The following is a 22,478-nucleotide window of genomic DNA, read 5'->3' on the forward strand; positions in this document are numbered from 1 at the left end:
ACCACCAAACGTGGCTAATTTTTGTTTTTGTTTTTTAAAATATTTAAATATTTATTTTCTTTCTTCCTTCTTTCTGACAGAGTCTGGCTCTCTTGCCCAGGCTGGAGTGAGTTGGTGTGATCTCGGCTCACTGCAACCTCTGCCTCCTGGATTCAAGCGATTCTCCTGCCTCAACCTCCCAAGTAGCTGGGATTACAGGCATGTGCCACCATGTCTGGCTAACTTTTTGTATTTTTTAGTAGAGACAGGGTTTTGCCATGTTGGCCAGGCTGGTCTCGAACTCCTAGCCTCAGGTGATCTTCCCGCCTCTGCCTCCCAAAGTGCTGGGATTACAGGCGTGAGCCACTGTGCCTGGCCTGGTTCTCCTTTTCTTTGGAGAGTTTTCTTTGTCTCAATCCTTCCTCTTTGTTAATTGTATGGAAATGGGAGTTGGTCTTTTTTAGTGCCTCCCCTCCCCACACTGCTGTGGGACCAGCACAGTGCTCCCATATGGCGCGTTTTCAGCCAGGACTTGTGGGGTGGTTGAATGTTGAGCAGATAAGATGCAAAAGATAACCATGTGAGGACAGAAGCTTCCGGAATTGGCCTAGCCTGGGGTGGCTGGGGTGGATGCTGAAATGTGAGGAGGGGAGACAGGGCCAAGAGGGGCTGGATTTGAGGTTTGAGGGGCTGGAGGAGGCAGCCTCCTAAGGGCCCCATCTCTGGCTGGAGCCATCTCCCTTCTGTGCCTCCTGCAGTGGACCAGCTGAGGACCGTAGGGGAGGCAGCACCAAGACTGCCTTGAACCGAGCGCACCTGGTAAACATGGTGGTTTTTTTTTTTTTTTTTTGAGACAGAGTTTTCACTCTTGCTGCCCAGGCTGGAGTGCAGTGGTGCGATCTCAGCTCACTGCAACCTCCGCCTCCTGAGTTCAAGGGATTCTCCTGCCTCAGCCTCCCAAGTAGCTGGGATTACAGGCACCCACCACCGTGCCCAGCCAATTTATTTTTGTATTTTTAGTAGAGACAGGGTTTCACCATGTTCACCAGGCTGGTCTTGAACTCCTGACCTCAAGTGATCCACCTGCCTCAGCCTCCCAAAGTGCTAGAATTACAGGCGTGAGCCACCGCGCCTGACCGTAAATGTGGTCTTCAGTGTGTCCCCCTCAGCACCCAGACACTTGAGAACTCCGTGGCAGTGATGGGCCGAGGGACTTGTGAGGAAGGGGATGATGCTCTCTGTTCTCTCTTTGAAGCCCTGGGCATGGACGCCTTCATCAAGGCCATGAAGAAGGTTCTGAGCAGTGTGTCGGATGAGATGCTAAAGGAGCTGTTTTTGAAGGTGGACTCGGACTGTGAAGGCTTTGTCACCTGGGTGAGGAGGGGTGCCCCTGCTTCCTCAGGTGCTGGAGGGAGGCTGGAGGGTCCAGTCCTTGACCAGTTGGTGGGGCTGAAGATGGGAGGCCATCACGATGTGGGAAAGCCTCCCTGTGGATTCCGGCCCCAGCCGGGGGACTTGCCTGGTGGAGACGTCCCTCCTAAGACCTGTGTGAGCTGAGTTCCTGGCAGCTCATTCCCCAGGGACAAGTGTCGTTGGCCCCTGTGTGAGACCTACTGAGTGTGCAGCGGTGACCCCGCCTGCCACGCGGCTGTGCTGCCCACCAGCCTCCCATTTGGCTTGGGGGATTCAAGCTGGTACCACGACCGTCTCATGACCCTTCACTGTCACTCAGGAATAGGCCAGCCTGTGGCTGTTACATCTAAAAGTGTCAGGCTTTTACAGCATCATAATAATAATGCTTTCATGTTTTTCTGGTTCTAAATGTTCGACAATGGGAATATACAGCTTTTTAAGCATATAGAAAAGTACCAAGGATAGTCTGACAAATTGATGTAGCAAAGATGACAATGATAACTAGCATTTACACCAAGCACTGTGCTAAGCTCTCTATGTATTATTTTACTTAAACCTCATAGGAATCCTATGGGGTAGGTGCTATTACTTACCCCTATTTCGGCCGGGCGCAGTGGCTCTTGCCTGTAATCCTAGCACTTTGGGAGGCCGAGGTGGGTGAATCGCTTGAGCTCAGGAGTTTAAGACCAGCCTGTGTAACGTGGTAAAACCCTGTCTCTACAAAAAATACCAAAAATTAGCTGGGTGTGGTGGTGAACGCCTATAGTCCCAGCTATTTGTGGAGCTGAGCTGGGAGGATTGTTTGAGCCCAGGAGGTTGAGGCTGCAGTGAGCTGAGATTGCACCACTGTACTCCAGCCTGAGTGACAAAGTGAGACCATGTCTCAGGAAAAAAACAAAAAGCTTAGCTCCATTTGACAGATTGGGAAACTGAGGCATGGGGAAGTTAGAAGTTTGCCCAGGGCTTCAGACTCATCAGCACTGGAGCCAGTATTTAAACCAGGGAGGGTGCCTTGAGAGTCCCTGTGTTAACTGCCGTCTCATAGCTCTCCTCAGCATAGGTATACATTCTGGGTTTTATTCTTCTAATTTTCTTGTTTTTATTTCTCTCTTTTTTTTTTTTTTTGAGATGGAGTCTTGCTCTGTCGCCCAGGCTGGAGTGCAATGGCACGATCTTGGCTCATTGCAACCTCTGCCTCCCAGGTTCAAGTGATTCTCCTGTCTCAGCCTCTCGAGTAGCTGGGATTACAGGCACCTGCCACCACACCTGGCTGATTTTTGTATTTTTAGTAGAAACGGGGTTTCACCATGTTGGCCAGGCTGGCCTGGAACTCCTGACCTCAGGTAATCCACCCGCCTCCGCCTCCCAAAGTGTTGGGATTACAGGTGTGAGCCACCGCACTCGGCCGTTTTTATTTCTCTTAATGTTCTATAATAAACATTTCCTTTAGAACAATGAGGCCAACTAAAAGAAAAAGAATAAAAAGCAATTTAACCCCCTCGCATTCCTAGCATTCTCAGGGCTTCACCCAGTGGTCCTTCTCTACAACCCCCCGTTTCTTGTTACAGCTTCATATGGTGGCTGCTTTGGGCCTTGGCCATGTTCTCCAGCAGCTGGGCAGCGGAATGGAGTCTGGAGTTGCGCCAGTGGCCCTGGTTGTGGGTGCTCCCTGCTGTTAACTTGATGTTTGAGAATGGGCATCTCACATCCTTATAGGGGCCTGAGTTTTATTATCCACAGGGGAGAGTGAATAAAGAGCTCCCAGGGCGATGCCAGTTGTGGGGGTGATCTGAAGATGCACTTAGCGCTTCAGGACGGCTAGGGAGACGCTGCTGTGCTCTTTCAGTGAATGCTGCGAGTAGGCCCTTCCCATACTCAGGATTCAAGAGCAGGTCTGCTGTCCAAGCGCAGTGGCTCACACCTTTAATCCTAGAACTTTGGCAGACCACTTGAGCCCAGGAGTTCGAGACCAGCCTGGGCAACATGGCAAAACCCCGTCTCTACAAAAAATACAAAAATTAGCTGGGAATTGTGGCATGCTTCTGTGGTCCCAGCTACTCAGGAGGCTGAGGTGGGAGAATCACTTGAGCCTGGGAGATTGAGGCTGCAGTAAGCTGTGATCACACCATTGCATTCCAGCCTGGGTGACAGAGCAAGGCCCTGTCCCAAAAGAAAAAAAAAAAAGGCCAGGTGTGGTGGCTCATGGTTATAATCCCAGCACTTTGGGAGGCTGAGCAGTGAACTGTGATCACACCACTGCACTCCAGCCTGAGTGACAAACAGAGAAAGAGCAGGTCTGTTCCTTGGCCACCTGTCCTGGCCAGTACTTGGGAAGCAGCCACCAGAGCCTGTCGGAAGGGCCTGGGAGAGACGAGGTGGCGAGGGGGACCCTGGGAATCAGGCTTGAGTTCTTGAAACCGAAGGCTGAGACCATTTTGCCAATACCCTGCCTCCCTTGTGCTTTCTTTCTGAGGCAGCAAAAGTATGTGGATTACATGATGCGTGAGTTCCAGGGAAAAGAGGACATGCGAAAGAGCCAGTACCGCCTGCACTTCTACCTTCCCATGACGGTCGTCCCCCTGTAAGGAGCCTCTTCCTGGGCCTTGGTGGGTGGGGTGACTGGACAAGTGCTAGTGCCAGCCTGCAGTGAGCCCTTCCCTCAATCCATGACCTCACTGGTGCTGACCAGGGGCTGGCATCAGCCTGCTGCCTGATGTCCTTTGGCTCATTTCAACCTCACAGCCCTGTAAGTGTTAGGACTAAGATACGTGATTTGTCCCCATTTTATAGATGAGGCCACTGAGGTCTGGAGAGGTCAGATGGCTAGCCCCAGGCCAACAGGTAGAAAGTGGCGGGCGGCTGTGTTTGGCCCTCTCAGCCCCCATTCCCCAGTATACAGCATTGCTTTGCCTGCTTCCTGTGCTAGTTGGTACGGAGTGGGTCTGGCAGTTTCATCACAGGGGCACAGGTGGCACAGGTGGCCAACACAGGCAGGAATAGGAGTTTCCTCCCAGGCAACAGGGAGGCAATTGCTCCTCAAGTCCCCAGCCAGGCCCTGGAGGCCTCAGCGTGGCTGGCCCCGGGAGCAGGTCCCTCTGTTACTCCTGGAACTGGTGGCACCGCCCTGCCTTGGCTTCTGCCTGACCCCTTTGCTCACTCCTCCTCCTCGTGGCTCCTCCACCCGCTGTGCCCACTGCACCCTGGCTTTGCAGGGGAGGAAAACTGTCTTTTCCCTCTACCCATCTGAGGTTCATTGGCAGGGACCTCTCTAAGCGAAGACAGAGTCACAAGGACGAGCATACAAGTTTAGTTAATGTAAGTTTTACTTGACACGGGAGCCTCCGTAGGAAATGAAGGCCCTAAGAAACAGATAACCTGAGGGTTTTCATGCTAGGTTCAATGGAGGGTGGAAAGCTGTGGAAAAATAAGATAGGACAGAGGGGCCATGAGCCAAGCGTAATACATGGTGGAAATAGCACGGACGTTAGTTCAGATTCTTGTCCGTGTCCCTGTGTCTTCGGGCACCCCTCACATGAGTCTTATGACCGGCTTCAGGGGAAGGTCAGACAGTCCTTCCTGAACATACTGCTTCTCAAATTCCTTTAGTTTAACAGACTCAGTATTCTGCAGTGCCCTATTTGGGGGTAGCATGTCTCAAACCCCCTCAACCTCTTCTGTCTGTGCCAGGGGTTGATCTGCCTCGCTGTGTGTTTCTCCCCCTGGACTCCCTAAGCATGAGGAGCACTGCGGGGGCTCTAACCTGCTGGGCCCGGGCCGCCCAGGTCACTGGCTCCCTTCCTGCAGTCCGCCCTGGAGCACTGCTATCTGGGGCAGGTGGCCAGGCGGGGAGCTGGGTCCTGAGGTACAAGGTGTGGCAGCCTACATTTGTGACCAGGTCAGGAGGGAGCTGTGGGTGGGTCTGTCCTAAGAGGACCAGACCCAGACCAGGCCACAGGGAAGACCAAGAGCTGGAAGGCAGCCCCAGCCCTCAGGAAGCCTGGGGTTTAATAGACAAGGCAGCCTGAATGAAAGTCACCCAAGGGTAACTTTTTTTTTTTTTTGAGACAGAGTCTCGCTCAGTCACCCAGGTTGGAGTGCAATGGCTTGATCTTGGCTCACTGCAACCTCCGCCCCCCCGGGTTCAAGTGATTCTCCCGCCTCAGCGTCCCAAGTAGCTGGGATTACAAATGCCCGCCACCATGCCTGACTAATTTTTTTGTATTTTTAATAGAGATGGGGTTTCACTGTGTTGGCCGGGCTGTTCGTGAACTTGTGACCTCAAGTAATCCGCTCACCTTGGCCTCCCAAACTGCTAGGATTATAGGTGTGAGCCACTGTACCCAGCAATAACTTAAAACAAAATTTTGGTTGGGATTTAATTGAGAAATAACCAATAAATATGAATGATAAGAGATTTCATAACTATTTTTTAAACATTTACTGGTTTATTGTAAAGAATATTACAAAGGATACAGATGAACAGATGTGTAGGGCGAGGTATGGGGAGAGGGAGCACAAGCTTCAGGAACCTCCGTGTGTTCAGCCATAGGGAAGCTCTCAGAACCCAGTCCTCTGGGGTTTTTAGTGGAAGCTTCATGACATCAGCATTCCTGCCCCTAGCGCATAGGGCAGGACTCTGGAGCTGTGGGAGTTAGGAACTGTGGACAAAACATATATATATATATATATATATATATATATATATATATATATAAAACACCACAGGCCCCCACTCCTGGTTTTTGAACACAGAGAACACAGCTCCCTTATAGCAAAAGAATACACAACTCAAAAGATACTGGCACATTCCTAGAGTCCCATTTAGTGATTAATAATTCATCCCATCCATCATAGTATATGAATGTCTCCCAAGCTGAGGCCATTCAGGTTTGTAGGCTTCCTTTCAATCTTGTCAGGTTCCAAAAGCCGGAGGTGGCTTGGCAAATAAACCTCTCAGGATCTGGAATCATTGAGCTAAGAGACAATGTCATCTTTCTTTTCTTTTTTTTTTGTGATGGAGTTTTGCTCTTGTTGCCCAGGATGGAATGCAGTGGCGCGGTCTCAGCTCACTGCAACCTTTGCTTCCCGGGTTCAAGCGATTCTTCTGCCTCAGCCTCCCAAGTAGCTGCGATTACAGGCACCTGCTACCATGCCTAGCTAATTTCTATGTTTTTAGTAGAGATGGAGTTTCACCATGTTGACCAGGCTGGTCTCGAACTCCTGACCTCAGGTGATCCATCCACCTCGGCCTCTCAGTGTTGGGATTACAGGCGTGAGCCACCGCATCCAGCCAGTCATCTCTTGCTCTGAGAACTCCTTCAAGTTCTTGGTGTAATACTGGATTTCTTTGCATTTAATCCATTTGTTAATCTTTACCCTCAGCTAGTATTCCTCCTTTTCTCCATTTGTCATTTATTTTTACTCAAACTTTTCCTCCTTTGCAAGGGACATCGGGTTCAGCCACTGTGCCCATCTGGATCGTTGGTAGCAAAGCTACTGTAGCAAGTGCTTCCCCTCAGTCCATTCTCATTCATAGAGAATAGGGTTACACGAGTTCCAAACTCACGAGCCAATTTTACCATGAGGCAATATAGCTATATTTATTTTTAACCCCCATTTTGTCAGATGGGATGAAGGCGCAATCCACCCCCATCAGGCCCTTAGGGAATTCTGACAACGTTTTAAAACATGGTGACTGTTTCTTGCTTAGAAATTATCCCTGCGCAGGCATGGTGGCTCACACCTGTAATCCCAGCACTTTGGGAGGCTGAGGTGTGTGGCTCACCTGAGGTCAGGAGTCCTGGCCAACATGGTGAAACCCTGTCTCTACTAAAAATACAAAAATTAGCTGGATGTGGCGGCAGGCACCTATAATCCCAGCTACTCGGGAGGCTGAGGCAGAAGAATCGCTTAAACCTGGGAGGCGGAAGTTGCAGTGAGCTGAGATGGCGCCACTGCACTCCAGCCTAGGTGACAGAGCAAGACTCAAAAAAAAAAAAAAAAAAAAAAGAAATTATCCCTGCTTCCAACACTTGTAATTGGACCCTAGGACAACTGGACCAACAGGTAGGGGAGAAAAAAAAATTTTGTTACCGGAAAGAGGTTCCGATCCAGACTGCAAGAGAGGGTTCTTGGGCCTCATGCATGAAAGAATTCAGGGCGAGTCCATACAGTAAAGTGAAAGCAAGTTTATTAAGGAAGTAAAGGAATAAGAGTGGCCACTCCATAGGCAGAGCAGCCCCAAGGGCTACTGGTTGGCTATTTTTATGGTTATTTCTTGGTTATATGCTAAATGAGGGGTGGATTATTCATGAGATTTTTGGGAAAGGGATGGACAATTCCTAGAACTGAGGGTTTCTCCCTTTTTTAGACCATATAGCGTAACTGACTGATGTCGCCATGGCATTTGTAAATTATCATAGTGCTGGTGGGAGTGTCTTTTAGCATGCTAATGAATTATAATTCGCATATAATGAGTAGTGAGGATGACCTGAGGTCACTTTCGTTGGCATCTTGGTTTTGGTGGGTTTTGGCTGGTTTCTTTACCGCATGCTGTTTTATCAGCCAGGTCTTTATGACCTGTACCTTGTGCCAACCTCCCATCTCATCCTGTGACCTAGAATGCCTGACGTCCTAGGAATGCAGCCCAGTAGGTCTCAGCCTTATTTTAACCAGCCACTATTCAAGATGGAGTCGCTCTGGTTCAAATGCCTCTGACAATTTGGGTAAGAAAGAAAAAAGTAGTCATTTTACAAGTGTATTCCTCCCTTGGCACAACAGCATCCTCCCCGCTTTTCTTCCCACGTCAACCAGAAAAACAGAAAATCTAGTGAGGACACTTCTTGGTCCCACTCCTGCTGAAGGTGAGCACACACCCTTGAGGGTGGGTAAGGCAGCCCTTCATGTATCCGTCCCCTCCATTTTAGACAACCAGTGTTTCGATTGCCTGTTGTGCTTTCTACCAGCAATGGGGTTCTCTGCCATTGTTGGACATTATGAGCTGAAGAGTTTGTTTCTTGGTCTGAAGAAATGACAGTCGGCCTCCAAACCCATCTGACATCTTCTGCTCTGTGTTTTTATGGCGCTCTGAGCAAAGCCCACTCCAGAGTTAATGTCTGTTCCTGTCCAGACCCATTTGTAGCCCTCCAGGGCTACCAGCATCAGTCTCAGCTGTCTGCTGTGTTTCAGGGCCTTCCCACAGGGACTGTGTCTCATGGCCATTGGCAGTCTCTGTCTCTCTTGCTGACAAACGGAACGGTTCTTCCTGGCATTATCTGCCTGAGGGAGTGCAAAAGGAACATGTCTAGATTCAACCCATCTCCACACTCTGCAGCTCCCCACTAGTTACTCATTTTATGGAACCAGGTGGCCACCTCATGGGAGCACATGGGGATCTCTGCTTGTCAATTCCAGTCAGCTTCTGAACCTGGGAGTTCTTCTGAGGGGCATTGACTTGTTCAGCTTTAATGCACCCCTCAAATCTCCACAGGGCCGTGCTCCACGGGGCATCCCTTCAACAGGCCAGGTTTCCCTGGTCCTCTTGCCTGAGTGCATGGCCAGGCCGTTGATCACTGTCTGTGAGTCAGTAAAATCCCAAACACAGGAGCTTCCACCACTGTTCAATTCTTCCTGATCACCTGAGGTCAGGAGTTTGAGACCAGCCTGACTAATGTGATGAAACCCCATCTGTACTAAAAATACAAAAATTAGCCAGGCGTGGTAGTGTGTGCCTGTAATCCCAGTTACTCAGGAGGCTGAGACAGGAGAATTGCTTGAACCCAGGAGGCAGAGGTTGCAGTGAGCCTAGATCGTGCCATTGCACACCAGCCTGGGCAATAAGAGTGAAAACTCCATCTCAAAAAAAAAGGAAAAAAGAAAAAGAAAAACAGCATGCAAATGCAATTCAGCCCACTGAGCCTGATCAGTTTCTACCTTCTTTGCTCCAAGTAGCAGCCCTCCAAACAGAATATTGTCCATTCACTTTGAAACTGTAAACCCAACGTTTCTTTGTTGGCCACTTGATAGCTGTTTATAGCACACTGTCCAAGTGTTGCTAGAAACCAGCAGCACCTCACACAGTTCCAGAATCAGTCCTGGGGTAAAGAGGCTCCCGGCTTGTGAGTATCTCTTGCTTGCATTCCCCAGGTAGCAAGATGCTGAGTAAATCATTTCCATTTTATTGTATTTATTTTTTGGGATTTTATTTTTTGAGACAAGGTCTTGCTCTGTGGCCCAGGCTAGAGTGCAGTAGCACCATCTCGGGTCACTGCAACCTCCGCTTCCTGGGTTCAAGTGATTCTCTTACCTCAGCCTCCTGAGTAACTGGGATTACAGGTGGCCGCTACCACGCCTGGGTGATTTTTTTTTTTTTTTTTTGAGACAGAGTCTTGCTCTGTCACCCAGGCTGGAGTGCAGTGGCGCGATCTCGGCTCACTGCAAGCTCTGCCTCGTGGGTTCACACCATTCTCCTGTCTGAGGTTCCCAAGTAGCTGGGACTACAGGTGTAAGCTACCATGCCCGGCTAACTTTTTGTATTTTTAGCAGAGACGGGGTTTCACTGTGTTAGCCAGGATGGTCTCAATCTCCTGACCTCATGATCTGCCTGCCTTGGCCTCCCAAAGTGCTGGGATTACAGCATGAGCCACTCCGCCTGGCCTAATTTTTGTATTTTTAGTAGAGATGGGATTTCATCATGTTGGCCAGGCTGATCTTGAACTCCTGATCTCAGGTGATCCACCTGCCTTGGCCTCCCAAAGTGCTGGTATTACAGGTGTGAGTCATTGCACCTGATCAACCATTTCCATTTTATTGTGGAATTCTTCTGGCCTCTGTAGGCCCCATTAGAGCATTTCTCTGATATCACCCAAGACATCTGGGTATTTCAGATTTCAAGATAATTTTATGTCCTTCAGTCATAGGGGTAGCTTCAGTTAATGTCCCATAACAAGGTAGTAAATGCCCCTCAAGGGGACATTCCCTAGTCCAAAGTCCCAGTAGTTGTTGCGGGGAGGCGCTCACAGGCTTTTGTCGTATGCCCCAGGAAATGCTCCACATAGGGCTATCCGGTGGAGAATTTGTCCCTGCCAGTGCTCTAGCTTCTACTCTGCACTGTGTGGGCCTGGGCAATCTTACTGGTTCCCATTTAGCATGTCCAGTTCATATAGCTTGAAGGGCGATTTACATGCTTCTGTTTTACAGCAGTAGGAAGAGGAGACATTCCCTAATTAGATATAGTGTTCATTCCCATGATACAATCAGATAAAAGCAACCACTTCACATGAAGTATGTTCAAATACATAACTGTACATTTTGGCATGAACACATTGCTTGATAAGGTCAGGCCTTCACTGGTTTATTTCTTTATTTTTTTTTTGAGCTGGAGTCTCACTCTGTCACCCAGGCTGGAGTGCAGTGGTGCAATCTTGGCTCAGTGCAACCTCTGTCTCCCGGGTTCAAGCAATTCTCCTGCCTCAGCCTCCTGAGTAGCTGGGACTACAGGCGTGTGCTACCACACCTTTGTATTTTTAGTAGAGATGGGGTTTCACCATGTTGACCGGGCTGGTCTCAAAATCCTGACCTTAAGTGATCCACTCATCTCAGCCTTCCAAAGTGCTGGGATTACAGGCGTGAGCCACCCTGCCCGGTCAGGTCTTTCTATTTCTTCGGGCCATTTAGATCTCAAGGGTGTTTAAAGGTCCTGAAACAAAATGTCAAGAGGCTTGTTCCTATTTTCTCCTATTTATTTGTTCAACCTACAAACCCGGAGAGCATTTCTAACTTGGTGGGGAAAATAAACGAGTAATATTTAATTACCTTCATGAAAGAGTAACTTAAAACATTGACTTACCTTTACTGAGCCTGGACCGGGTGCACCAAATGCAGCCTCTCATCTGATCCCACCACAGCCCTAGGAGGTGCAGGTGCTGTCATCATGCAGGTGAGGAAACCAAGAGATGGCATTTCCTTAGGGCTGTCTTCCCTTTTCCTAGCTGTCACCTGTCATCCCATTCTGCACAGTCTTTGGCCCTGACAGAAGTGGCAGGGTTGGAAGAGACAAGAGGGCAACTGAGAATATTAATCACAATCTACCCAGAGCCATGGGCTGAGGATAGAGGGGAGAACCGTGTCCAGGCATGTTTCCCTTGCTCTTCTGCAGAGATGGTAATGGCAGTTGAATTTTCACAGTGGCGTGGGTTATCCTTAAGCCCAGAGTCAGACCAGGCCCACTGGATTTGGAAAGGGCCCTGGAGGAGGGGTCACAGTGCCTGGGTTCTAGTTTCAGCCCTACTGGTAAATAGGGCATAACTCCAGGCAAATGATTATCCCCTGGGCCCCTGTAGGATGAGGTAATATCACCTGCTCTGCCAGGGCCCAAAGATTGGGCAGATCAAGTAGGAGAGTGTGTGCCATGCCATGTTGGGAAGCTGGAGTGGCAGGGATTCTTGATGGCCAGAGAGCTGGCTTAGCCCGCTTGGGTGCAGGGAAGAAACCCCCAGAGGGGAGCATCAAAGCCTGTATGAATGCTCAAGGGTGGCCTCCTGCGAGGCCAGGCCTGCCCCAGGAGCTGCTGGCTGTAGGGTTTGGTGTGTGGGGCCCTAATTCCCCACTGCTCCTTGTCCACTTTGATTTCATCCTTTGGTTCTGTTCTCCCCTCTACCCCAGAGCATTAGAGCAGTTGCTAGAAAGTGCTGTTTCTCAGTTTTCAGCCTCAGGCTCCACTCTGCTCACCCTCTGTGGGCAGTTTTTCCTATGAAAGAAGTTTTGCGAACAACCTCCGTTCTGTCTCCTCTGTCCCATCACATCATGAGGAGGCTGGCTGGCTACTTCGTGGGATAAGCCTGCTGCTTCTCGCTTCCGGAGCCCCGCCTCGTATCCGCTTCTACGTGGGGCCCTTTTTCTTTTGGCCGCTGTTGATAATCCAGTAGAAACCCACTTGGAGGAGCCAGCTATGGTTTTCTGGCGTGCATATGTGCATGCGTGTGCGTGACGCTCCGCCAGCTTTTGTCCCTCCTCCTCAGTGGCTCTCTGTTCTGCCGCAGGTGCCCCCTCCCTGAGCTGTTTTTGCTTGGGCTCTTCTCTCTCTCATCGCCTCCCACAGGAACCATGGCTGTGAGGTGGTGAAGGTGGTGTTTTTAATCCACCGGTTCAAGAAGATCGGGTGTTTCCTGACTGTCACCAAAGACGGGATCTTGCAGTTCTGGTCTGAGTCCTTCTCGCTGATCAGCTCCTTTAGGGTGAGTGGGGCCCGTACACATGGTGCACACATGGGTCATTGGAGAGCCTCTGCCTTAGCACCCCGATGGTGAAGGTGACCTGGAGCCAGGCAGATTCATGGTCTAAGCAGCCTGGACTGGCAGTCACAGCACCTGGGTCCTGACTTGGCTTCACTGTGGAAGCCACACATTTCCCTTCTGCTAAGCGGGATTCCACCTGGATGTCCATTCCATGCGGGCATCTCACAGACCCCTCAAACCCATTAGCCCAAACAGGTGTCCCTTTAGCTGTCCCTGCCCACCAGGTTTCCTTCTCTTGTGTCCCCATCTCAGTGAATGGCATCGTCATCCCCAAGACTCCTGTGCTAGGGGTCAGCCACTCCCACACTGTCCCCACGTCCTACCGATTCAGGCCTTTTGCCTGGTCCAGGCAGGAAATCATAGTGGTTATGAGCATGGGCTCTGGAGCCCAGCTCCCAGGGTCAGAGTCCTGACTGTACCACCTGCAAGCTCTGCGACCTGGACAAAGTACTATATACTCCCCGTGCCTCAGTTTCCCCATCTGTCAAGTGGGGCTGGTTACAGTGCTTCTTCACAATCCTTTTGGGAACACATGATGACATAATACATGTGTAGTGCTTGGGGCAGGGCAGGGCACGCAGCAAGTCCCCGCTGGATATATTGTCTTTGTGCTGCCAGCTCCTGGCTGGGAGTAGTAAGTGAGAAGACACTCAGGAGAACCCACTGTGTACTTGGTCGCCAGGCCCGTCCAGAATCCTCCAGCAGACGAGGAAAGCACTGCTCTCCAGGGCTCTACAGAAAGGTTGAGAACGCAGCCCCCAGATGAAGGGCTTTCTGAGCCTGTGTAACTGCAGAGTGATTCACAGTTGCATTAGGGCTTATCCTTTGGGGAAGAAGAGGCCTGGGTGGAACTAGGGTCTGTGGGGACCCATGGCTCTCCTTGGTGCACCAAGGGGGAGTCACGATCACCATCCTGAGGCTGTGGCTTCCATAGCCCTCCACCTTCCCTTTCTGTGTGTGGACTGGGGCAGGGTGTGTTGCAGCCAGAGCTCCTGCTTGTGGCTGCTACATGGTCACCAAAGCACCTCCAGTGGCTGAAGGGGACAGAGGAAGGCTCTCTGGGAAGGCCCAGCAGACCTGGATTCTTCCTGGAGGGGCTGCTTTGGCAGGAGTAGGCCTCCCAGGACCACACACCCACTGTCATGCAGATGGAAAGACCTCAAGTTTGAGGTGGGGCCTGAGCTCCACTCAAGAGCGGTGTGATCTTGGGTGCAGGTCACTGAAACTCCCTAGGGCTCTTGGTTTCTCTGAACAGTGCGGGGGTTGGGAGTTACCAAGCTACTGGTGTGTGTGGGTTAGACCCCAGCCCTGGGCAGGAGAGAGGGGCTTAGGAGGGTTCTGGTCCATTGTCTTCACCGCCGGAACCACCTAGGGAGCCCGAGAGCACAGTCCTCTGTGCTCTTGGTGCTCTCTGAGTTCTGATGGAACAGGCTCCTCTCTGCCCCTGCCTTCCCTATTCCTTCTGATTATCCATCTAGAGGAATTGGTTTACGCTCCTCCCTGCTCCTTCCTCCCAGCTTTTCAGATGGTACTTCTTTCTGCTTTCTTCAGTTCAGAGCCTGTGGTGTCATTCAAAGAGTAAAATACAGCACCAGGCGTGGAGGCTCACGCCTGTAATCCCAGCACTTTGGGAGGCTGAGGCAGGCAGATCACTTGAGGTCAGGAGTTCGAGACCAGACTGGCCACCATGGTGAAACTCCGTCTCTACTGAATATACAAAAGTTAGCCAGGTGTAGTGGCGCACACCTGTAATCCCAGCTACTCAGGAGGCTGAGGCACGAGAATCACTTGAACCCGGAAGGCAGAGGTTCCAGTGAGCCGAGATCGCACCACTGTGCTCCAGCCTGGGCGACAGAGCGAGACTCCGTCTCAAAAAAAAGAGAGTAAAATACAGATGCCTTAGGTGGCCACACCTACCTCATCTCCGGTTCCTCTCCAACTCTAAGCCGAGTAGGCTGGCCTCCCTCTTCCCCAGGACACAGCAGCTCATTTCTGCTGACCTGGCTCTGCTCGTGGCTTTCCCTGCCTGGAGTGCCAGCTCACATTCTCTGTGCACATGCTACACGAGTGCAGGAGGCACCAGTGCTGAGCTCCTACTGAGTGCTGGGCACCACCCTCAATGCTTTAACTTTCATTATTCCATTCATTCCTCGCAACTTTGCAGAACAAATCCTTGGTTAGTAAGCCACTTTGACCAGGTGACACCTGCAGATGGAAAACAGGATTCAGACCTATGGAGGGGCAGACAGGGGAAGTCAGTCTTCCTTCCCTCAGTTCCTACTTCCTCTCCTTGCAGGCAAATGCTATGACCAGTTTTGGGGTGCTCTTCCTTGGCTATCCTCTCTACATACCCCGCTTTTCTTTTCTTTTTTTTTTTTGAGACTGGGTCTTGCTCTGTTACCCAGGCTGGAGTGCAGTGGTGCAATCACGGCTCACTGTAGCCTCAACCTCCGGGGGTCAAGGGATCTTCCCACCTCAGCCTCCCAAGTAGCTGGGACTACAAGCATGCGCCACCATGTCCAGCTAATTTTTTCTTTTTTGAGACGGAGTCTTGCTCTGTCACCCAGGCTGGAGTGCAGTGGTGTGATCTCAGCTCACTGCAGCCTCTGCCTCCCAGGTTCAAGTGATTCTTCTGCCTCAGCCTCCCGAGTAGCTGGGATTACAGGCAAGCACCACCAAGCCCAGCTAACTTTTGTATTTTTAGGAGAGACGGGGTTTCAACATTGGCCAGGCTGGTCTTGAACTCCTGACCTAGTGATCTACCCACCTCGGCCTCCCAAAGTGCTGGGATTACAGGTGTGAGCCACTGCGCCCGGCCTTTTTTCTTAATTTTGTAGAGATGGGGTCTCCCTATGTTGCCTAGGCTGGTCTTGAACTCCTGGGCTCCAGTGATCCTCCCGCCTTTGGCCTCTAAAAGTGCTGGGATTACAGGCGTGAGCAACTGTGCCCTTTTCTTTTTAAATGCGATAATGGAAGCATATTATAATGTTGCTTTTTACCTTGGTTTGTCACTTAATCATATCTCTTGGCAGCTCTTTATTGGCATGGGCACAGTTCCTTTGTTCTTAATGTCTGGGTGGTGTCCATGGTGTGGGTTGATAATCAGCTGTGCTTTCCAGGTGGCTTCTGGCCTGTTGCTCTAATAGCAGCTGCAGCGTCCCCTTTGAGTAGATGCAAACACACCCATAGAAACGTCTTGGAAACAGATCCCTGGATCATGAGCTACGCATATTCAAGACTTTGGTTGTTTTTTTTTTTTTTTTTTTTTGGGAGGGGGGGTAGGGGGGAGCAGACAGGGTCTCACTCTTGCCCAGGCTTGAGTGCAGTGGTGTGTTCGTGGCTCACTGCGGCCAAGACTTTGATAGAACTGTGAGACTGCTCCAGAAAGGGGTTGTAAAGAAGGTGTTCTTTAAGCCCATTTTACAAATGTGGAAACTGAGACCCAGGGAGGCTAGGGAGTTTATCCAAGGCCCCCATCACTAATCTTAGTGGTAGTGCTAGGCTGCATGCCAGGTCTGTGGTGGCTCCAGGCCTTGTGTGGCAGGAGAGGTTCACAGGGAGCTGCGCTGGCCTGAGTATGCGTCCCAGCCCATCTCCTCTGCTCTTCCTCTGGCCAGCTTAACCAGGCCCAGCAGCTCCACAACCAGCCGATGTGGGTCATCGACATGGTATGTCTACACAATATGAACCTCGTTGCAGTTGCGTCTACCAGGCAAAAGATAGGTGAGTCCCTGGGGGCTCCCCAGCCCTGCTCTCAGCCACTGGGAGCCACACATTTGTGCCTGGGAGAAGTCTGTTGGCTGAGCAACTGTGAACATGGATCAGAGCCCCCTGGGAGGATTGCCAGGTGGAGAGGCCTTAGTGCCAAGTAGGCAGGGGGTGGTCAGTGAAAGCTTGAATGAATACAGTGATGTTGAACAGACCCAAATTTACAAGCCAGAGGCCATACTGGTCTATCTCCAGTCCTGATTCTACCTCCTGCCTCTTGCCACTCCTAGTCCAGGCCCCCTTCACTCTCACTTAAATAGCCTCTCCTGGCCGGGTGTGGTGGCTCACTCCTGTAATACCAGCACTTTGGGAGGCCGAGGCAGGCGGATCACCTGAGATCAGGAGTTCAAGACTAGCCTGGCCAACATGGTGAAACCCCGTCTCTACTAAAAATACAAAAGTTACCCGGGAGTGGTGGCACACGCCTGTAATCCCAGCTACTCAGGAGGCTGAGGCAGGAGAATCGCTTGAACCTGGAGGTAGAGGTTGCAGTAAGCCGAGATCGCGCCACTGCATTCCAGCATGGGCGACAGAGAGAGACTCAGTCTCAAAAAAAAAAAAAAAAAAACAAACAACAAAGCCTCTCCTGTACACCGCGCTTCCCTGATGCCCCCAAAGGCAGGATGTGCATTTACAGTGCCCTCTGCAGAAAGCCTTCACCCTACCCCAGTGTTCTTAGGATGGAGGTGGGATCCTCAGTGTGGTCTGTGAGGCCTTCAGAGGTCTGAGTCCTGCTGCCTCCAGTAGTCTCCACCTGTCCCCTCCCTGTGGTGCTGAGGTCACTGTGGCCTCCTCCGGTAGGTGCTGTGGCCTCGGTCTCTGTGCTCTGCCATCCCTCCTGCCCCTCTCTCTGCCCCAACAGCCTCTGCTTTTCTTTTGGCTCTCATCTCAGAAGTTACTTCCTCCAGGAAGCCCTCCCTGACCCTCTAGTCCAAGATCCTCTGTTAAAAAGACCCCATGAGATTGTACCTCTTCCCTTCAAGGTCCCCCTTTCAGTGTCATCTCACATGTATTAGTGTGCTTCTCTGTTTAGCACATGTCTCCTCTTCCAGACTAGAAGCTCCATGAGGTCAGGGACTGCATCTGTTCTGCTCAACTCAGTGTCTCAGTGCCTGGTACCTTCTGGATGCTCGAAGACTATTGAATGGATGGATGATGAATGAGGCCTTTGGCTGAGCAGACCTGTAAGGGGGTCAGGAAGAGGAAATTAGTACATGAAATGACAGCTGGCGATGTGAGGCTGAATGGGAGGAGAGAGAGCGGCTGTTCTGGAACAAGCAGGGACTAGAATAAAAGGACCTGGGTTTAGAGCCTGGTTCTACTGCTCTGTAGATGTCTTCTTATGAGCGATTACTTTACCTCCCAGTGCCTCGCTTTACCCAGAGGTAAAATAGGGCCAATGATACATGACTCCAGGGTGAGTGTGGCTTAGTAGTTAGGTGTGTGAAGCTGCTGGCATAGTGCCTAGCACATAGTGGGCAGTTAATCAACACAGACATCATTATGAGGCTAAATTGTGTGGTACAGAGAAAGTGGTCAGCTGTCAGCGAGGGCTAGAGCAATCTATCTATGACCCGCCTGGGCTTTCCACTGCAACATCTGTTTCCTGGGGACCTGGTGCTCTCCCAGGCTTTCTCACCCTTTATCCTCAGACAGCCCTGAGAATTTGGTGTTAAAACTCCATTTATTTTTTATTTTTTTGAGGTAGTCTCACTCTGTCACCCAGGCTGGAGTGCAGTGGCACAATCTCGGCTCACTGCAACCTCTGCCTCCCGGGTTCAAGAGATTCTCCTGCCTCAGCCTCCTGAGTAGCTGAACTAGGGATTCATTTATTGTGGTTGAAAAAAAAATATTGAATTCTGGTTTGATGATGGGCTGGACCTGGTCTGCTGGGCCCCTGTTTGTTGGCTCATCAGGTGTCTGGGATTACAGGCGCGCGCTACCATACCAGGCAAATTTTTGTATTTTTAGTAGAGAGGGGGTTTCACCTTGTTGGCCAGGCTGGTCTCCATCTCCTGACCTCAGGTGATCCACCTGCCTCAGCCTCCCACAGTGCTGGGATTACAGGTGTGAGCCATTGCAGCCAGCCTAGAACCCCATTTTAGAGATAATTATGTCATCACTGCTGTCCTGATGGAGCAGCTGTTACCTGATCGGAGGCACTCAGACAAGGCCAAAAGCAGGGGTGGAAGTGGCATCAGTGTGATCCCCGGCCTTTGTGGCCCCAGCCCAGTCCAGCCAGTGCTCCTCTTGTGACCTACAGCCCTCTGGGGTGGCCGGCCACGTAGAGGCAGAGGAGAGTGAGAGGCTGCCGTTCAGATGCGGGAGACAGCACGACGGCGAGGCTGTTGCTCATCAGAGGCTGGAAGTGAGGCTGGATCTGTTGGAAGGAGTCAGATTTTTTTTTTTTAATTGAGACAGGGTCTTGCTCTGTCACTCAGGCTGTAGTGCAGTGGGACAATCACTGCTCACTGCAGTCTCAAACTCCTGGGCTCAAGCAATCCTCTTGCCTTAGCCTCCCTAAGTGCTGGGATCACAAGCGTGAGCCACTGCACCCGGCCTGGGATTTTATTCCAGCTGCAGTTGGAAGCCTTTGGGGATTTTCAGTGGGGTTCCCGGTGGGTGGGTTTACTCTGTGAACAGCTGTCTGTGGTTGCCATGGGGGAAAAAGGGATGAAGGGGCCAGAGATTCCTTGGGATAGCAATGAGGCTACTCACCATGACTGAAGACCTCCCAGGCATGGCTGTGGGCTCCATGTGGCCTTCTGTCTTTCCCCCAGATTTCTTTGATATTAGTGACCACAAATGTGTCCAGGCCTTCACCTTTATTGATCTGGACAGCTGTGCTCTGGTCATGGACTACTGGTGAGTCTCCACTGGGTGTTCCTCACATGAACCAGGAGGCCCAGGCCTCCTGCAGCAGCCGCATCACTGACTAGGGTTGGGGCCCCCAGAAAGCCTCCTTGGAAAGATCTGGAAATATCTCCCCACTGGCTGCAAGCCCCCTGTGTCTTCCTCCCCACCAGGCTGCTTCTCTCTCAGGGTCACCTCTCATGGTCACTCAGAGCTTGGAGTCATTGTTACTCCCCCACCCAAGACAGCCACCAAATCCCAGCAGAGGCTTGTCTGGCTGTGGCTGAGGTCTCTGGGGATGTCACAGTCTATTGCGAGGGGTGACTTAACAAAGGGCAGCTGGAGGACTAGGGATTCATTTATTTTGGTTGAAAAAAAAGTTGAATTCTGGTTCAGTGATGGGCTGGACCTGGTCTGCTGGGCCCGTGTTTGTTGGCTCCTCAGGTGTCTGGGCAAGGCCGGAAAGTGTTGTTGGAACTGCCCTTGCTTCCAAGGAGGAGGGAAGCTGTTGGGGGACCAGGGAGGGAGTGGAGGCTCCACAGCCTCTTTTTTTTTTTTTTTTCTTTTTTTTATGACTCAGAGTCTCACTCTGTGTCCCAGGCTGGAGTGCAGTGGCACCAACTCAGCTCACTGCAGCCTCCACCTCCCGGGTTCTAGTGATTCTCCTGCCTCAGCCTCCCGAGTAGCTGGGATTACAGGTGCCCACCACCACGCTTGGCTAATTTTTGTATTTTTAGTAGAGATGAGGTTTCACCATGTTGGCCATGCTGGTCTCGAACTCCTGACCTCAGGTGATTAACCTACCTTGGCCTCCCAGAGTGCTGGATTACAGGTGTGAGCCACCGTGCCCAGCCCACACAGCCTCTTCTGTCTCCATCTTTCTGCAGGTCTGACTATCACAGAGGTGTGTTCTGCTATGGGGACGTCAAAGGCAACGTCATTGTCTTCACCTCCGAAAACATGACCAGTGGGCTGTTCAACCCTCGTATCCTCCCCAGGGCCTCCAAGTGGGGTAGCTAAGATGCTGGGGAAGGGGGCAGAGGCCTGGGCATGGCCTAGGTGTGGGTGCTGAGCCCATCCTGGTCCCCGAGCCCCCCACTCCTTGCCTCTGCTCTGGAGTCTCTGGGAAGGCGTCTGCTTCCAAGCGCAGGGTGCATGCCGCTCAGCTCAGCACAGAGGGAGAGGCGATGGGGGGCAGCAGAAGACCACAAGGGCTGGGGAGAGGGGTGGCCTCTCTGAGGATGGGAGGCTGTGTGGGTGCGGTCTGGGGGTGCAGGACGCTTCTCAGCCCAGCATGATGCCAGTGGTGGGACCCTGGGGAAGTCCTTCATCCACTCTGATCCTGGGTGAGAGCACTGATGCTAACTTCCTCGGATGGTGGTGAGGAGGCATGTGCTCTCCTTGGCTCTAGTGCTGCCTTTGGGTGGGCAGGGGCTGTCCTGGATGTGGGCTCTGTGGAGCCTGGGCATGGCCTGGCTGGCGTGGGTAAGTGGGCACAGCTGAGTCTGGAGCACCCCTTGCTGAGCGCTTTGCATACATCACCTCCCATAATCCGCCTCTACTGTCAGGAGGGAGGAGCCGCTGCTGCAGCCCATAATAAGAGGCAGAAAGGGTGAGGTAACCTGTACACGCCCCTGCCTGGTGAGCAGGGGCTAAGATCTGAAGTCTGGCTGCCTGCCCTGGAGTCTGTGCTTTTAGCCTTTTGCTGGGCTGCATCCCGCACTGATTAATAGCAGGAGGAAGTCATTGGAGCTGTTCTGCCCAGGTTGCTAGATACCCAGAGGATACGGCTCAGGGCCGCCTAGGGAACTCATCTGAACTGGAGCCTCTCTAGAATCCAGCCTTGCACGCACAGTGCTGGCTCTCCAGGTTGCCTCACATCCATCAGGAGGCCCAGGCCACCAGGGGCCCCATGCAGGGCCACCGACCCCTCTTCCAGCCAGAGTTACTAAGCAGGACACTCCAGGGGTTCCCAGGCCTTGGTAACAGGCCCCTGGCAGGCTCATTGGGGCAGCGTCCCCTGCTGGCAGAGCAGGGACAGATCCTGTCCTGGACACAGCAGTGGGCTGGCACCCTGCTTGCCTCATTGGCCTCGAGTGCCTGCCCTGCCCTGAGCCGCCCACTCAGCTGCTTGAGCCTAGTCACTCTGCGCCACCCTGGGAACTGGCATGGGAGGTTGTGGTGGTCTTTGAGCCACATGGTGAATGGGATATCGAGGGAGGCAGATGACACTGGTTGGGCAGGAGTCCTTCCATGCCAACAACTGATTGAAGGCTAGGGACAAACATGAAGATGAGGTGGGCCCAGTGTGTGGACTTGGGAGGAGATGGACAGACCCAGGTATGTACCCCAGCTCTGTGTGACCTGGAGCCAGTTGCTTAACCTCTCTGTGCCTCAGTTCCCTTATTCAAATAGGGATGGCCCTACTTCCCTGATAGCTTTGGTATAAGAAACGTGGAACGTTAGGCACCTAGTAAGTGCACAGTGACTATGCTATAACTTCTTCTCTGCTCTCCCTCACAGCCTAGTAGGAGAGACAGGCAGGTAAACTGATGATTACACCACAGCACATCATAAAGCTGACTCCTGCCTGTGCCCGTGCACGACCAGCCCCACTCTGGCAGTCTTGGGCAACTTTCCACCCCTCCCTGGGACTTACTTTGCAAGCTTCCTCCTGCCCTTGCAAGATGGGGCTGGTGACTTTGCAGCAGTACAATGCTTGGCATGAGCCCCCAGATCCATCCTTGCTGTCTCTTCCCTTGTCCATCCCTGGAAGGGAACCTGAGCCTAGACTGCCCCAGCATTTGTGACCCGCCTCCTTAAACTGCTGTGACGGAGGACCCATGTTTGTCCCTGCCGGTGCTGGCTCTACTCGTCTGTGTCGGATTGGCTTTGCTTTCCCTGAAGATCCATCAACTGCTGGCCTTGAATGGTTTCAGCAGCCGGGAGACGCTAAGCCCCATGAGGGCTGCACCTGGCTTGTCTGAATTCCTCCAGGCAGGCTTGTTTTATTTTATTTAAGTTTTTTTTTTTTTTTTTTTACATTTTGAGACAAGGTCATACTCTGTTGCCCAGGCTGGAGTGTAGTGGTATGATCATGGCTCACTACAGCTTTAATCTCTTGGGCTCAAGTGATCCTCCCACCTTAGCCTCCCAAGTAGCTGGGACCAC

The 22,478-nt window shown here is 51.7% G+C and overlaps 1 protein-coding gene and 1 long non-coding RNA gene across 4 annotated transcripts in view; one reads left to right on the forward strand and one right to left on the reverse strand.

Moving 5' to 3' along the window:
- The window catches only part of EFCAB8 (EF-hand calcium binding domain 8), a 108,231-nt gene that overhangs the window by 20,542 nt on the left and 65,211 nt on the right, over window positions 1-22,478 (forward strand). Inside the window, exons 6-11 of the mRNA XM_054542133.1 lie at window positions 1,235-1,353; window positions 3,870-3,973; window positions 12,491-12,626; window positions 16,304-16,409; window positions 19,235-19,319; window positions 20,195-20,319. Of these exons, the coding sequence (XP_054398108.1) occupies window positions 1,235-1,353; window positions 3,870-3,973; window positions 12,491-12,626; window positions 16,304-16,409; window positions 19,235-19,319; window positions 20,195-20,319 (675 nt within the window). The remainder of the gene's footprint in view (window positions 1-1,234; window positions 1,354-3,869; window positions 3,974-12,490; window positions 12,627-16,303; window positions 16,410-19,234; window positions 19,320-20,194; window positions 20,320-22,478) is intronic.
- On the reverse strand, window positions 5,824-19,588 carry LOC129052204 (uncharacterized). 3 transcript variants are annotated; one of them, XR_008517109.1, is made up of 8 exons: window positions 19,173-19,588; window positions 18,604-18,834; window positions 17,462-17,636; window positions 15,686-15,847; window positions 15,454-15,605; window positions 14,604-14,891; window positions 11,240-11,418; window positions 5,824-6,050 (listed from the first exon to the last, which is right to left on the reverse strand). It is a non-coding gene; the product is annotated as an uncharacterized LOC129052204 (long non-coding RNA). The 3 variants fall into 3 exon arrangements; XR_008517107.1 differs by having other exon boundaries at window positions 17,424-17,636; window positions 19,173-19,568; XR_008517106.1 differs by lacking the exons at window positions 14,604-14,891; window positions 15,454-15,605; window positions 15,686-15,847 and having other exon boundaries at window positions 11,240-12,705.

Source organism: Pongo abelii, chromosome 21 (assembly GCF_028885655.2).
Source record: "Pongo abelii isolate AG06213 chromosome 21, NHGRI_mPonAbe1-v2.0_pri, whole genome shotgun sequence".
NCBI lineage: Eukaryota > Metazoa > Chordata > Mammalia > Primates > Hominidae > Pongo > Pongo abelii.